The following is a 15473-nucleotide window of genomic DNA, read 5'->3' as shown; positions in this document are numbered from 1 at the left end:
ACCAAGTATAATATTTTTGTCTCATTTGCTTAACTGGGTTCTCTTTATTTTTCGGACTTGCATGTGTTTTATATATCATACACACAAAATTTAGGATATGAATGACTGAAGGACAGTGAATGAGCACAGAAAAGGAATGTACCGTATATACAGCTTTTCAGACAGAAATGCACTTCAACTGTCAAACTATTCCAACTTTATTTCAAAATGAATGTGCAGGATTTTGTGAGTCTCAACAACAAAAAAGCGAGAGATATACATGTTTGTAATACTGATTTTTAAATTGTAACATTTATAGTTCCTCTTAGGCAACCTGACAAAATCTCACACACACACACACACACACACACACACACACACACAGAGAGAGAGCAAGAAAGAAAGAGAGAGAGAGATTCCAATGTTTGTCCTTTGATTTTCTAAAGTCAAAGTGAACTTGTATTTCTCTGGTTTCACTTATACAGAACTTTTTTGCCCCCCCCCAATCGCTCAAACAATTAATTCAGAACAGCAGAACGGCAAATCCCATGAAAGATATAATTCAAAAAGAACCCGATTGTTCTTTCAAGTTTAAATGGAGTGCAAAGGCAAGGAGCAGAAAAAACAAACAATAAGAACAGGTGTTTCAGTTCATTCATCAACTTTTCATTTCTGAACCTCTCTGAACAATCAGAACTAATAGTGACTAATACAGTGACAGCAAAACAAACTACACACACCTCCCAGCAATAAAAACCAAGATGGGTAAATGGTTCACAAATAACAGTTAAGAACAGGAAAGCAATATGATGCAATTGCACAACTTTTCCTAAATAACCTAAACTGACAATAGAAATATTCTCAGCATGCGCATGTTCTGCATTTTGGCAAAAAAAGGTTCCCCTCAAAGTTTTTCAGTTTTGATGGTAGTTTACTGTGATGTATACTGTACATCATAGAAAGGTATCATATCGCCCAACCCTACTGTAGTTGCATGTGTTTTTGTATTTTGATATTACATCTTATATTAATAACTGATTTGACTAATTATTGACACGACTAATAATTTAACAAAAGTATAATAAGGCTATTGTGTTTAGTATTGAGGCTAGAACTTTGGCAGAACAGTAGATATTTTAGGCTATTCGACTTCTCTTTTAAACATGAAATTAAAATGCAAATAAATAAATAAATAAAAATAATTTAAAAAATTTTTAAAAAGCATTATAAAAAGGGAAAAAAAAAGTCATAGCATGTTCAGCTTTGCACTCTAACTGGCTGTATGTGTTTACCGACATCAAAATGGCAGGTTGTTTATGCCTCTTTTTCTAAAATGGCTGCTCCTGGCTAACTTGCGTCAAACACCACTGCAGCAGTATGGAAGCACAACAACGAGGAGAGAAAAACGAGAGGTGTCAAGAAGGAGGCAGGAAAATAAAGAACATCTCACCTTTTCCATTCCACTTCCACCATTTTAGACAGAATTTATGGGGACGGAAGAAAAAAATAAAATGCTAAAAACGATTATCAGCAAAAAAAAAATAAGTTAATAGATGAATCTACCTAGCTTCTTTGTCACAACAAATTGCACATTTAGGAAAATATACCTAGCATGGTGGGAGGAATGAGAATGAAAAGGCAAAAGAGATGGATAAGGAGATGATCAAGGTATCCAGAGAGAGAGAGAGAGAGAGAGAGAGAGAGAGCACGCAAAAGACAGAGAGGAGCTGGAACAGGAAACAGCGTGCTCACAGCGGGAACAAGAAAGCGCATGAAAGGAAAGAAAAGAGAGGGATCAATTAGAGAGAAAGTCGAAATGACTGTAATGGTTCCTCACAGCAGGGAGAGCATGGAGACAAGGCGGGGGGAGAATAAATAAGTAAGAGGACAGATGAAAAAAAAAATAGTGGAATTAATGTTTTGACAAGTTACCCTCAGAAAAGGGAATGTTTTTCCTGGTAACACTACAACACCATTTTGAATAACCTGGATTTTTTTTTTTTAAACTTGTTTCAAACCTTTACGCTCTACTCTCAAGTAAGAACTTCCAATATATATTCGAACACCGCTGGTTTGCACTGTTTTCCAACATAAGCCTGCTGCTTTTCAGAAACTAACTTTGGGGGGAGCTTTTTCACTGTGACACATGTTCAGCCATGTTGTTAATGAGCCTGCAATTCTCCTCAGACTTTACCCAGTGCCACTTTAATTATGTACCGTCACAATCTCAGTCATATGAGAGAGAGAGAGAGAGAGAGAGAGAGTTGGCAAGCCCTTGTGAAGCTGTGAAGACCGTGACTTGGCCAGGCTATTCCTTCAGGCATCTCTGATGTCTACCCCATCCTTCAGTTTCCCTTGAGCCAAGCCATTATGGTGCTGATGACCTACGCAGGACAAGCACTGTTTTTGTGAAGAAAAAAAAAAGAAAAAAAACCCCAACCCTTTTAATTATACCTCATTGCTCCTCATGGAGCTCGACAAACCATGAATCTTGCTCTGGCTGTTGTACCGAGGTTTCCAACTTGACAGTAACCTTCAGCTGGTCGCGTCCTGTCAGATAAAAGCTTGCCATAGGAAGGAACAGAACTCTGAACCGAGTGCTACCAGAGGGGACAAACTCCTGCTGCGCAAAGCCTTCCCTGGCACACCAGCCCTTTATTCTCACCTCTCATCCACTGATGCAAATTGTAAAGAGAGGCTGCAATGGGAAGGGCTGAAACGCTAAGCCTTCTGGGTGAATACGAGGAAAGAAAGTAGTGTTCGAGATGCAGGATGGTGTTTCAGTTTTGAAAAAGGCATGCTGGAGCTTATCTGCTGTGAATATGGAGAGAGGAAGGAGTAAAAGAGTGCAGGATGAAGGGACAGGGAAGTGCGCAAGCACGGACGGACAGGGAGAAGAAAAGGGACGGAGCGAGAGTCTAGTGGATGGAGCCCAGATTAGTTTTGCTCTGCTAGCGACAGATCATAAAAAACAAAGATGGGGAGGGAGGAGAAATCGAACCACAGAGAGTCAGGGAGATTAGTGACACTCCAAGAATGACAGAAGACGAGAGAAGAGAGATAAAAAAAAAGGGAGGAGAGGGAGGGATGGAGAAAAGAGGGGATGCTACAGTTTAGTCTGGATTAGTTTCGGTCAGAGAACAGAAAGAGTGTGAGAGAAGGAGTTAAAAAAAGGGGACACCATCTGAAGTAAGTGCATGGGAACAGAGGAATGGACAAAGGAAAGAAACACAAACCGTTGCTCGCTCACTTGTTTGAGCATCCTCTCTCGGACCACAAAAGCAAGCATCAATCAAAACGAATACAGAACTGCCGAAAAACATCCAAAACACACCTTATCTAATTCCTGGCTGCTCTGATATCACTCTAGGCTGAGAAGCAGTCTTATCCGACTCCTTACACACACACACACACACACACACAACACCACGCTCCCATCTTAATAAACTCAAAGAATCAAAAGCAGCACCTTGAGGCCAAAAGTGAAGAGTTCTGTTCATAATTGAGCACTAAGAGACACTAAGGGAGCAGAACTGAGGGCTATAAAACACACTTCCTGGTGTCGCTGCACATTTCATGCACCGAATTATTAACATACTGAATTATTACTCATGCTGGTGTTAATTGTAAAGGAGGCTGAGACGAATCCAAGTGGCTGATTTTGATTTTAAGCAGAGCACAATATTCTGACTTGGACTGGACAGCCCACTGTATAATGTGCGTGCGCATGCGTGTGTGCGTGCGAGCGACCGAGGCAAGAGGTGCAATTGGAGCGGACGGTTCACGGACTGGGCTGCCATTTCTACTCTAACTGGGCAATATTTCCCACTGCTCACTCTCGTCAGCTCAGCCAGGCGGAAGAATAACATTACTGCAGGGGGCTAAGAGCCAGGGCGCACACGCACGCACACACAGATACACAATCTTGTGCTAATGCATAAAGGGCAAACAGGGCAAATTTAAAAAAAAAAAAAAAAAAAAAAAAGTGCTAATGAAATGTTTTGTTCTCGATGCAAATCACGAGAACACAAGCGAAACGTTATTTCAGCCATCAATTTCTCTGAAATAACAACAGTAAAGCATGTTTTGCCTGTATACGCACTTATTTTTAATTATTTTGGTGCATTATTTTACATTTAAATGAATATCATAAATACATGTGAAAAATATACATGTGAAATACCGTGCAAATAAAAATACAAATAAAAATATTTATTTTGAAAAAATATCATTACAGTTGAAATTTACAGTAAAATTAAAATGATTATTTAAAAAAATGATTTTGATGGCCCAAAATGGTACAGATCAGCTGGTTAGAAGAGTAAAAATGTAGGAAATATAAAGCTAAAGGAAAACAAAAGATAAAGAGAGACAAACAAGTAGAGAGGGGGGTAGGAGACAGGCGAGGGGGGATTGCGTGCAGAGAAAGAGGGTCGCCTGAGTGCGTGAGAGGGCGCGAGGAAAGAGATGTTTTTCTCCCTTTACCCAAAAAAAAAAGGGGGGGGGGGGGTAACTTACCGGTCCCGCAGCACACAGTGACTCGCAGCTTCATGCATGGAAGGGGGGGTCCATCATCCACAGACAGGGCTGTAAAGAGCCAGAGAAAGACAGACAGGAGAGGAACGCAGTTAATGAGTACTTTGGAAAGCATCAAGGGGAAAAACGATAATCAATGCTCAAAAAGACAAAAAAGGACAAAATGACTCCCAAGACTTTGATCCCACAGAGAGAGGAAAACGAGAGACAAAATGACTTCCATTAGCACAGGGCCGAAATGCAAGACTAGCACCAATACTGAACTCCTTCACACGTGTGGATCATGCAATCTTGGTGTACTTTCAAGTCTTCTAACTAATGATTACTCTCAAAATTTGATGGATAAGGTGAAAACATTTTTGTAAAATACATATTGCAAAATAAAAGCATATCCAGTTAAAGAAAAAGAAGCCATTCCAAATTTGGCTTAATTCAGGAGAAACAACACAGAATCTGAATTAAAAAGTAGGTAAACAAATCAGTTTTTACATACACTGTGAAATTTGTGAATTGTCACAGGTTCTGAAGGAACCTAAAAAACACCACACAATAGGTTTTATTCCCCGTCGTAACACCTCTGCCTCACATGTGCATCACGCCTTACCCTAGGTGTGTGTAATTAGTGCATTTATATTTGACGGCATAATTGGCGATACGGGACAAACTATATATAACTAACACACACACACACACACACACACACACACACGATTTCTCCAGCAGGATTTGGCTGACATTTTCACAAAAACAAAGTCGAAATTGTTTGTATTTACTTTCGAATTTAGACAACAAGATGTTTAAAAATCTTGCTACTTCCTCACACATGAGCTGGAACACATGCTTTGAACAAGTTGTTGGATAGTTACGAGCCATAGTTAAATAGAAAACAACGTGCATTTCTTTTTGCGAACATAATGAAATGCATCAAAAATCGTGATGACAAATGTTTAATATTGAAAATAAAATATACTACAGGCTCACCAAGTCCAAAAAAATAAATACTGCATCAGTCAAAAAAAGTTTGTACTCCCCTACTCATTCATAGGTTTCTCTGTATTTTGTATTTTCTACATTGTAGAACAATACTGGACATCAACACTATGACATAACATATGGAACATATATGGAATTATGTGGTAAACAAAAAATCTGTTTAAAAATAATTATATATATATATATATATATATATATATATATATATATATATATGTGTGTGTGTGTGTGTGTGTGTGTGTGATGTATGTATGTATGTATGTATGTATGCATGCATGCATGTATGTTCCACATTTTAGTTTCTTCAAAGTAGCCAGCGTCTACCTTGATGACGCTTTGCACACTATCGGCATTATCTTAACCAGCTTCATGAGGTAGTCACCTGGAATGATTTTCAATTAACAGGTGCCTTGTCAAAAGTTAATTAGTGCAATTTCTTGCCTTCTTAATGTGTTTGAGATCAAATCGTAAATAGCCCTATTCCACAACTGTAGTAATCCATGTTATGTCAAGAACCGCTCAACTAAGTAAAGAGAAATGACATCATTACTTTAAGACATGAAGAATCTTTTAATTCATTACTGTAGAAATAAACACTGAATGGTGTGCAAACTTTTGACTCGTACTGTAGTTGATAAGCTACATTAAATAAAGGCTCTGCAGCAATTTTGCAACAGTGGATATTAACAATAACCATTATCATGGAGGTTTGCTGTATTTTCTCACCAAAATTTTTAAGCACTTCTTGCTGTTTTAAAAGGCTAAGGTGGAGCGATGGCTGAAATGCCATTCTGAAGAAAACTTCGGCAGTCTCATGCACACATGTTCATCACTGTGATCATCGTACTCCATGATCTCTGTCTGCACATCAAACCAAGAAGCACAAGTTGAAAAGTATACATCAATCGTGGCATGATGTCACAGTTTTTGTTACCATCTTTCCCTTTTATTATGACGTCATATAATACAATTCTAGCATTATTTGATTAGGAGAACATATTTTAACATGGATTTGTCAACATCATATATGAAGATCGAAGATGCAATGATTAAAAGAAATCTCATTATCCACATTTACTGGATATGAGCAATCGCACGCTCTAATTGGCTACTCTACTATTATGGTTATCAGCTCATATACCAAGAGTAGAGAAAAACAAAATGGCAGACTGCATCAAGTCAGATATATCACTTTGTCATATAGTCTTCCCCTCTCCAATATCTCCTGTTCCACACTCCAGCACAGTCGGTGGTGGTAATGCACCTTTAAGTTGGTTTGCCAGCCGCCCAAAAAAAAAAAAAAATGAACCGACCGAGAATGAAATAAAAGCTCTGCTTGAAACACCCCCCCCCAAAAAAAAGTATGGAAAGTAAGTATTTGATGGTAAGAACGCGTCTTTTTCCATTTTTCCAGAATTATTATTATTATCGCATTTTTCACAAATTGCTACTGTTATTTCACTGGTTTGTTTACATTCTAAGCAGAAATGATTGTTGGACATTTTGTATAAAAGTTTTTATTTACCGGATTTGCAAAAAATAAAATAATGTTCTGTTTCTCAAAATCTAGTGAATGTGGATAGAAAACAGTTATTCCACTCAATCTCTTCGTAAATGGCTTATAGCCGACTCGGTGCTACGCGCCTTGTCAGTGATCAGCTCATGTACGACTCGATTTCATGGAATAACTTAAATATATATTTTACATTACACGGTGGCGTGAAGACATGAAGTTTATCTTCAAGTGGTGAAATATGTTTCAACACAAAGAGATAAATTTCATATCTTACACCATCATGTGGGGCGGCACGGTGGTGTAGTGGTTAGCGCTGTCGCCTCACAGCAAGAAGGTCCTGGGTTCGAGCCCCGGGGCCGGCGAGGGCCTTTCTGTGCGGAGTTTGCATGTTCTCCCCGTGTCCGCGTGGGTTTCCTCCGGGTGCTCCGGTTTCCCCCACAGTCCAAAGACATGCAGGTTAGGTTAACTGGTGACTCTAAATTGACCGTAGGTGTGAATGTGAGTGTGAATGGTTGTCTGTGTCTATGTGTCAGCCCTGTGATGACCTGGCGACTTGTCCAGGGTGTACCCCGCCTTTCGCCCGTAGTCAGCTGGGATAGGCTCCAGCTTGCCTGCGACCCTGTAGAAGGATAAAGCGGCTAGAGATAATGTGATGTGTGTGACACCATCATGTAATGTTCTTTATATAATCTGGACACATCCACACACAAAAAAAATATGCAAGTTAATCAAAAGAAGAATTTTAATTTTGAACCAGTTCGCCATTTTGACAACATGCGTCCAGTCAGCGGGAAAACACTGGGAATGACATTTCACTCTGATGATATCAGGAAATATGTCACTCAGCTCCACGATGTATTTCGTATGAAAAATGTGTTTTTCAACACGAGAAGTTAACTTCATATCTTCAACCAAACATGCGATTACATAGAAACATTCAAACAAAAAAGTACCCAAATTTATCAAAGCAATTCATCAGTATGCTCACAAGTGAGGCTGTTGAAAAATGTGTTACTGAAATGTCCTGGATGTAGTTCGGCTGAAAAATATGAGTGGCGTATTTCCCAGTAAAACACTCGTGTCATTTTACACACACACACACACACACACACACACACACACACACACACACACACACTAAATAGCCCTATTCCACAACTGTAGTAATTCATATTATGTCAAGAACCGCTCAACTAAGTAAAGAGGAAATGACATCAATCATTACTTTAAAACATGAAGTGACTTAATAAAAATAAAGAAAAAAACCCCATAGAATTAGAAAGTGTGTACAAATTTTGACTGGTACTGTACATAAATGTACAAATTCTCCTAAAACATCTGATTGAATAAACAGTCTCTGGCCTGGAGAAAATGATCAATTGAAACATAATGAGATCCATAAAGCAGTGCCTGAGGCATTATGTTAACTGAATCTAGAGCTAAAATGCCCGACTTCCACAGGCTCCTTCTTGAGCACTGTACTGTAGTTTGCATTGGGGTGGGGCTCGTGTCATTTCAAAGCTACTACAGAACTCATCTCATCTCTGTTATAACATGGTTGTGTCACAATATAACCTATAATGCATGTTGGTGCCTTATCGAACGCAGATGATTCCCAGTGATGGTGATCAGTGTGCTTTCTATACGTTTTAACTCTGGACTGGGCAGATTGGGACCTACAGTGCTCAAACCTGACATGACCGTCACTGACAGGCTGCATGAATCTACAGTCTGGGATAGAAGGAAATCAGCGCCTGCCTCACTACTTCTTCATACCATTCTGTGTTTTCTCCTGATGACCTTTGGTGGTGCTGTTGCACTTGGCTCCAAAAAAAAAAAAAAAAAAAAGGAGTTCAAAATATTCCACTTTAAGGTATTCATTAATAACTAGAGCGGCGGCTACAATTATCGACACCTTTTCAGATTTACCAATAAACTATTTTACAAAGGTGAGTTTCAGTTACAACAGTTTTTACTGGTTAATTAATCAACCGGAAGACACCCCCCCTCACCCTTTGATCTTGTCGTCTGATGACACAGCTCATTACCTGAGATGGAATTTTGTTTTAATCACGATCAGCAATTTGAGGAAAACCCAGACGTTATCATCACAGGTAAGCATGGTGGAAAGATCATGGACATGTTTTTAGTTATCAAATTCACCAACAGTTCATGATCTCCTTGTTGAAATCTACTTTGGTTCTTACTCTTTCATTTGACAGCAGCCATTTTGTATCTAAACGCGCGTATGAGAAGGTCACGTGAGGTGTCGATAATAGTGATCACTTTCACCGGTGTCCACCATTATCGACACCCTGTGGAATTAAGTGACGTTTACAACTGTTATGGATCGATCTTTATGCAACATTGTTGAAGTAGATGAAGTACTTTAAAAAATAAATAAATAAAAGAAGTGCTGCGATTTATAATTTTTTTTTCTAATTCATAACAGAATGGAATGCTTCTGTTTTGAATATCTACCACATATTACAATATCAGTAGACATTTTATATTTTGGTTCGAGGAATGACATGCAACCTTTGACCTGGATTTTCATGTGGTTACAAGGTCAATTGCCTGTTGACATTTATTAGTAAACTACAGAACTAGAAATTAATACAAACAACGACAAATGATTAACAAAATGAGATCTACGAAAATACTTAGAAAGTGGGTAGAAAGTGGAACAAAAAGATTTTCTGACAGGTTAAACATTATCCGTTCATTTATTTACAAACATTAGAATTACTTCCTCATTTGCATAAGCACTGACATCAATATATTTGTATAAAAAGATATTTCGTACTAAATGTAAAGTCTGTGTAAAACAAATTTTAAATAAAAACTGTTCTATTAATACCACATACCATTTTTTTTTGTTAATAAAGAATCATCTGGATGTCAATAACTGTGGACAAAGGTGTCGATAATTGTGGAACGGTGTCACGTGATCCGACACGCCAAGTAATCGGGAATCGTTTTTTTTTTTTTTCAGTGGAAGTTTCAGTAATTATTCATGCACAGTTTACATGTTGAAAGCATTTTCTACTTTTGCAATGACCAAATGATCGTTAAGGTGTCGATAATTGTAGCCGCCACTCTACTTATTAACTGAGCACTAGGTCTTTATGGGTAAATATCAAACTGAGGTCTTGACAGTACGGTAGGCTTGGTCTGTACAAAAAAAAAAAAAAAAAAAAAAAAGAGGTCTGATATTTTCTCGTAAAGACCGAGCAAGCGAGGTTAATAAGGAGTTTATTTTTTATATATATATATATATATATATATATATATATATATATATATATATATATATTTTTTTTTTTACTTCTAAGATTAAAATAGACAGTCATTATAATGAGGCATGATGCTGCTTGTAACGTAGTTGAGTCGCACATGCAGAATAAACGGCTAACGGTTTCAAAACTGAATTTCTGTTAGCAGTTTCAGATTCACCTTGTCATTTTCTGGAGTATTTACATACACAGAAAAACAGTTCTGAATGCTCTTCATTGCTCATTTCTCGAATAACTCTGTGGCTCGTTTGTCTTTTGTGTTTCGGCTGTTTTGATTTCCAATTAATCTTTTTTTTGTCGTTTTGTTTTTTGCAACATCGAAAGCCGGCGCCTTGGAAAGTCAGTCCATAATCGCCCACAGGCATCATGGGAAAATTCTGCCCACCAAGGAATTTTACCGGAAGTAGCTCATGCCATATAATTGTAGCAAATAATGAAACCTAATATTGAGATCTTGAACCCTTAACCGTAACTAACTCGCTAGGTTTTACAAGTGGATTCCAATATAAAAGCATCACCTGTGGAATTATCACCCAAAAAACAATAGATATCGAAGCCAGTGTAGCATGGATAACATTACAGAGGAAAAGAGAAATAAATTTCAGCCATGGCACTGCCACATTCAAGTAAAGACCTTAATCGCATGAATGACATGCATATGATATTTGTATCATTCAGTACAGAGTGCCTTGTGCCATAGATAAGCAGTCGCTACTGCTTAAACTCTACACACTGTATTAGTCTTAATGCAAATTAGGACAAACTCTGGCTTTGGCCTGAAGATATTAGCAAGAATATTTTAAAGAATAAATAGAATGGTTAATGTGGCAAAAATAAATAAATAAATAAAACAAAACCCTTTATTAAATCAGGCCTCAATGTTAACTTCTGACACCTTAAATGGCCTCAATTTTTTTGCCCCCCTTGAATTTCACGGTATTTCAGCAAGTTTTCAAATATACGGTTCAAGGCAATACTGATGTGTTTTCTAGGGGTATAACTGAGTTATTTAGACAAAAGTATATTTTTTATAAAACATTTATTTTTAAAAACATTTCTTTCTGCAACAGAACAAGCCCTGAAAAAATGAAACATAAATCGATATCATATGTAAGACTTACATACGGTACTAGTACGTCTTTTTATGCCTCCGCCACCGTAAGGTGCAGGAGGCATTGTGTTTTCGGGTTGTCCGTCCGTGCGTGCATCCGTCCGTCCCGAAACCTTGTGAACGCAATACCTCAAAGGCTAATGAAAGGAATTTCACCAAACTTTCACCATTTGTGCGCTTTGGGACAAACATGAACTGATTAGATTTTGAGATCAAAAGGTCACAGGTCAAGGTCACTGTGAGGTCAAATGTCCATCCAAAAACCTTGTGAACACAATATCTCCAAGGCAAATGAACGGAATTTCACCAAGCTTTCACCATTTGCGCGCTTTGGGACAAACATGAACTGCTTAGATTTTGAGGTTAAAAGGTCACAGGTCAAGATTACTGTGAGGTCAAATGTCCATCTCCAAATCACAACTTAAGGCGTGTAGTCTACCAGGCGGAGGCATCCCCATCAACGCCATTGGCGTCAAATTCTATCTAGTTATATAGTGTTTTGGACACAAAACACACTTTATTTTGCCTAACAATGACCAGTAATATTGCAAAGATGAATTATAAAACTAAAAACATGAGTCTGTACTGCAGTACTGTCTTTTCAGTTTGCCGTTGCATTTAGGAGGAAATTAAACAACCCGTCCTCCTCATCTACCCATGCATGATGGGCCAATGTCAAATGAAAAATGGGGCAAGATAGATTTATCTAAGGGATAATTCACTATGTAAATGATATATATTTACTGTAGAGGGTGTGGTTTCCTATTTGAGACACAAAAGCATGTCTTTCCATTCATTGAATGTACCTGAAGTCAACCAGGGAAAACGTAGAGGGCACCAGCGACCACTTGTGATGAAAAGCACAAATGCGCTCGTGCACCTGAAGCAAGCCAATCAGAATCGCCGTTACAAATCGGGAAGAAAAAAAAAAAAAAAAAACGGCGATCACAAGGGAGGCGAGGATGTTGGTTAATACATGTTTTTTGTAATGTACTCACTCGAAAATCATTTTTGTGCTTAAAGAAGCCGACCACAGGTGTGCCCGAACGGGCCTAACTTGCTAAAATATTTCTGCCGGAGTGTCTTGGTTGGGCAAATCGGGCATTCGGGCAATGCCTGGCGTTGAGGCTTGATAATATAGACACCAGAGATTACCACAGGTCATTTAACACTATTTACCGGTATTTGGGAAAGGATATGATATAGTTAACTGATTATACAGGATGTTTCAAAAAATTTGAGATTATTTGAGATGTAAATATCCCAGAAACCACATAGTCTAGGCAAATGAAACTGAACAGGCTTAATGTTGAGCAATACAAGATTTATTCCTCAAAATTTGAATGAGAAATTCAAAAGGTATGTGGATTCCATGAATGATTTCACAAATTTAACTTGTTCGAGCATTCTCTAACACACAAAACACCTTTTCTTTTCCAGTTTATGACATTTCTATACCTGAAAAGATAAAAACAAAAAACATTAAACAAAATTTTGACCCGTTTCCACACATGCTGTTAAAATTTGAGGTCAACTGAACGAGATTTGGCAATGCTATTTGATTGTGAAATGATAAATTTTTTGAAACACCTTTTACATTATTAACTAAAAACTTAACTATGCATTTAAAAAAAAAAAAAAAAAAAAGATTTCTCTTACCATTTCTTTTCCCAGCATGATATACAGCTTTTAAAGACAATTCAGTCCAGTAATGACGACTTCTCTTTGGAAAGGAGCGCTGACTCATTATTTAAATCACACCACTCATAACTAGGAATACATAACGGTGATTTTCAGTGAAGAACGTCAGGCATTTCCTCCTCATGTCCTCCTTTTAAACAAACTTATCAGCTGCTTATACTGTATATCCACTTAGCCTGTGCCTGCGAGTTTGCATTGACACAAATGAGAATGGCTGACTCAAGCTGGGTTGTTAGCACGTGTGTGTGTGTGTGTGTGTGTGTGTGTGTGTGTGGTTTCATGACACTTGGGCACCACATTAATATGACATGAGAATATGAGGATGTATGGAGAGTATTTTTAAGAACAGTGAGCTAAGCAAAACTGCCACAAAGAGAAGAGGTCACTGCTAAGGATTGTGGGTAACAAGGTGCATCCTGATGACTTGCTGGGATTGCATGGGCCATTGGGATTTCCGTCTCTAATTACTGAGTGCATGTTTGCATACATGACTATACCTACTGACATGTGCGTAACGTCCCCTTTCTTTTTCCCTAAAATATTTTGCAGTCGTCAAAAAAAAAAAAAAAAAAATTTTGCAGATATCAAGCTAACTTCTGGGAAAAAAAACCTGAAGAAAATCAGGATTTTCACTGAAACAAGGTGGAAATGTTTGAATACTTTATAATTTAGACAACAAGGCATCTAAAACCTCGCTCGCCAAGTGCCTCACACAGTGAAAAAGTCATGCTTTGGTCAAGTTACTGGATAGTTACATGCCATCGTGAAATGGACATAAGCCTAATCAGTTCAGTTTGTAAATCATATGACTGTCAGAATTTTAAAAATAATTAAAAAGTTCTCCATTTTCACTTTTTTTTTGGGGTGGTGGGGTGGTGGCTGGATTTTAAAATGCTGGAACAAGACATTTCAGTTTAATAAAACCTGTAATTTTCAAACAACCGTTGAGGTCAGAAGTTTACATGGACGTCTGGTAATATTGGGCATTCAATGATTTAGGTTCTTTTCCTGTGGCAGAATGATTGTTCGACATGCACCTTTAATAAAACAAAAAATAATTTTATGCACAAGTTTTAATTTATTTTGAGTTTTCTGAAATCAACACCGGGTCAAAAATTTACATACACGGACTCGGATTAATTCAGTGGGGCTGAAAGTTCCAAAATGTCTCAATGTTCCAAGGTCAAGGCATCTTAACTTCCTGTTAGTGTTCATTGACTACAGTTCATAGTTTCTCTGTGCACAACATAAAAAGGGTTCGTCAGACAGCACTTGGTGCAGGAGCTCAGTGCAGATCTGAGAAAGAGGATCATAGGATTAACACAACTCAGGAATGTTTTTGGAGCCATTTCTAAACAACTCCAGATTCCAAGATCATCTGTTCAACAACTGTATGCAATTCCAGGTTATTGGGGGTGTAGATACTTTGCCAAGGTCTGGAAGAAGACCCAAACTTTCACCCTCAACCAAGAGGAAATTGGTTCAGATGGTCAGAAACAACCCAGGAACCATCATGACACAGACCTGCCATGAACTGGAAGCTGCTGAAACACTGTCTACAGTCAAGTGAGTTTTACATCACTGTGGACTGAGAAGCTGCCGTCCAAGAAATAAACCCCTGCTCCAAAATCGACACCTTTACATTTGTTTAAAGTTTGCAGCTGACCACATGGACAAAGAAAAAGCCTTCTGGAGGAAAATGTATGGTCAGATGAGACAAAGAAGGAATTGTTTGACCACAATGACCAGTAGTACAGAGGAACACTATAACCAGCTATAAAGCATGGTGGTGGTAGCATCACTGGGGCTGACTTTCTGCCAGTGGAACTGGTGCACTGCACTAGTGGATGGAGGACTACCTCAGAATTCTTCAGCATAACCTCAACCCATCAGAAACTTGGACACAATTGGATGTCCCAACACGACAATGATCCCAAATGCACAAAAGCTGGTTGTAGAATAGATTAAGTGGGCTGACGAAGATTTTGGAATGGCTCGTCTCATGTTGCAGTCACCCAGCATGCAATTATGCAAATTATTTAGCTGAAGGCAACTCATCAAATCAGAGACAGCGAAGCTCAGAAAAAGTTCCAAGTTTTCATTGACTTTTGTATATTTTACATTTTATTTACTCTCTCTCTCATCTGATAAACTGACAGGACTTTTGTCTGATAAGTCTAAGATGACTGAACAGAGGAGTATTAATGTATTTATCCCACGTCAAATAAAAACAGATGTCTCATGAGTCAAAAGTTTTAATATGAAGTTAAAAGGGGAAGCCATGGCCTAATGGTAAGAGAAGCAGCTTTGTCAAAAAGGTTGCCAAAAGGTCGCCGATTTG

At 38.2% G+C, this 15473-nt stretch overlaps 1 protein-coding gene across 2 annotated transcripts in view; it reads right to left on the bottom strand.

The window, feature by feature from the left end:
* Positions 1-15473, bottom strand: part of si:dkey-246i14.3 (ephrin A4) — an 83649-nt gene that overhangs the window by 11362 nt on the left and 56814 nt on the right. For both annotated transcript variants that reach the window (XM_060921456.1, XM_060921457.1), the window contains exon 3: positions 4498-4566. In XM_060921456.1, the coding sequence (XP_060777439.1) occupies positions 4498-4566 (69 nt within the window). The remainder of the gene's footprint in view (positions 1-4497; positions 4567-15473) is intronic.

The sequence above is a fragment of the Neoarius graeffei genome, chromosome 5, assembly GCF_027579695.1.
Source record: "Neoarius graeffei isolate fNeoGra1 chromosome 5, fNeoGra1.pri, whole genome shotgun sequence".
Classification (NCBI taxonomy): domain Eukaryota; kingdom Metazoa; phylum Chordata; class Actinopteri; order Siluriformes; family Ariidae; genus Neoarius; species Neoarius graeffei.
The sequence above is the reverse complement of the archived record's forward strand: the minus strand, read 5'-3'. Positions and strand labels throughout refer to the sequence as shown.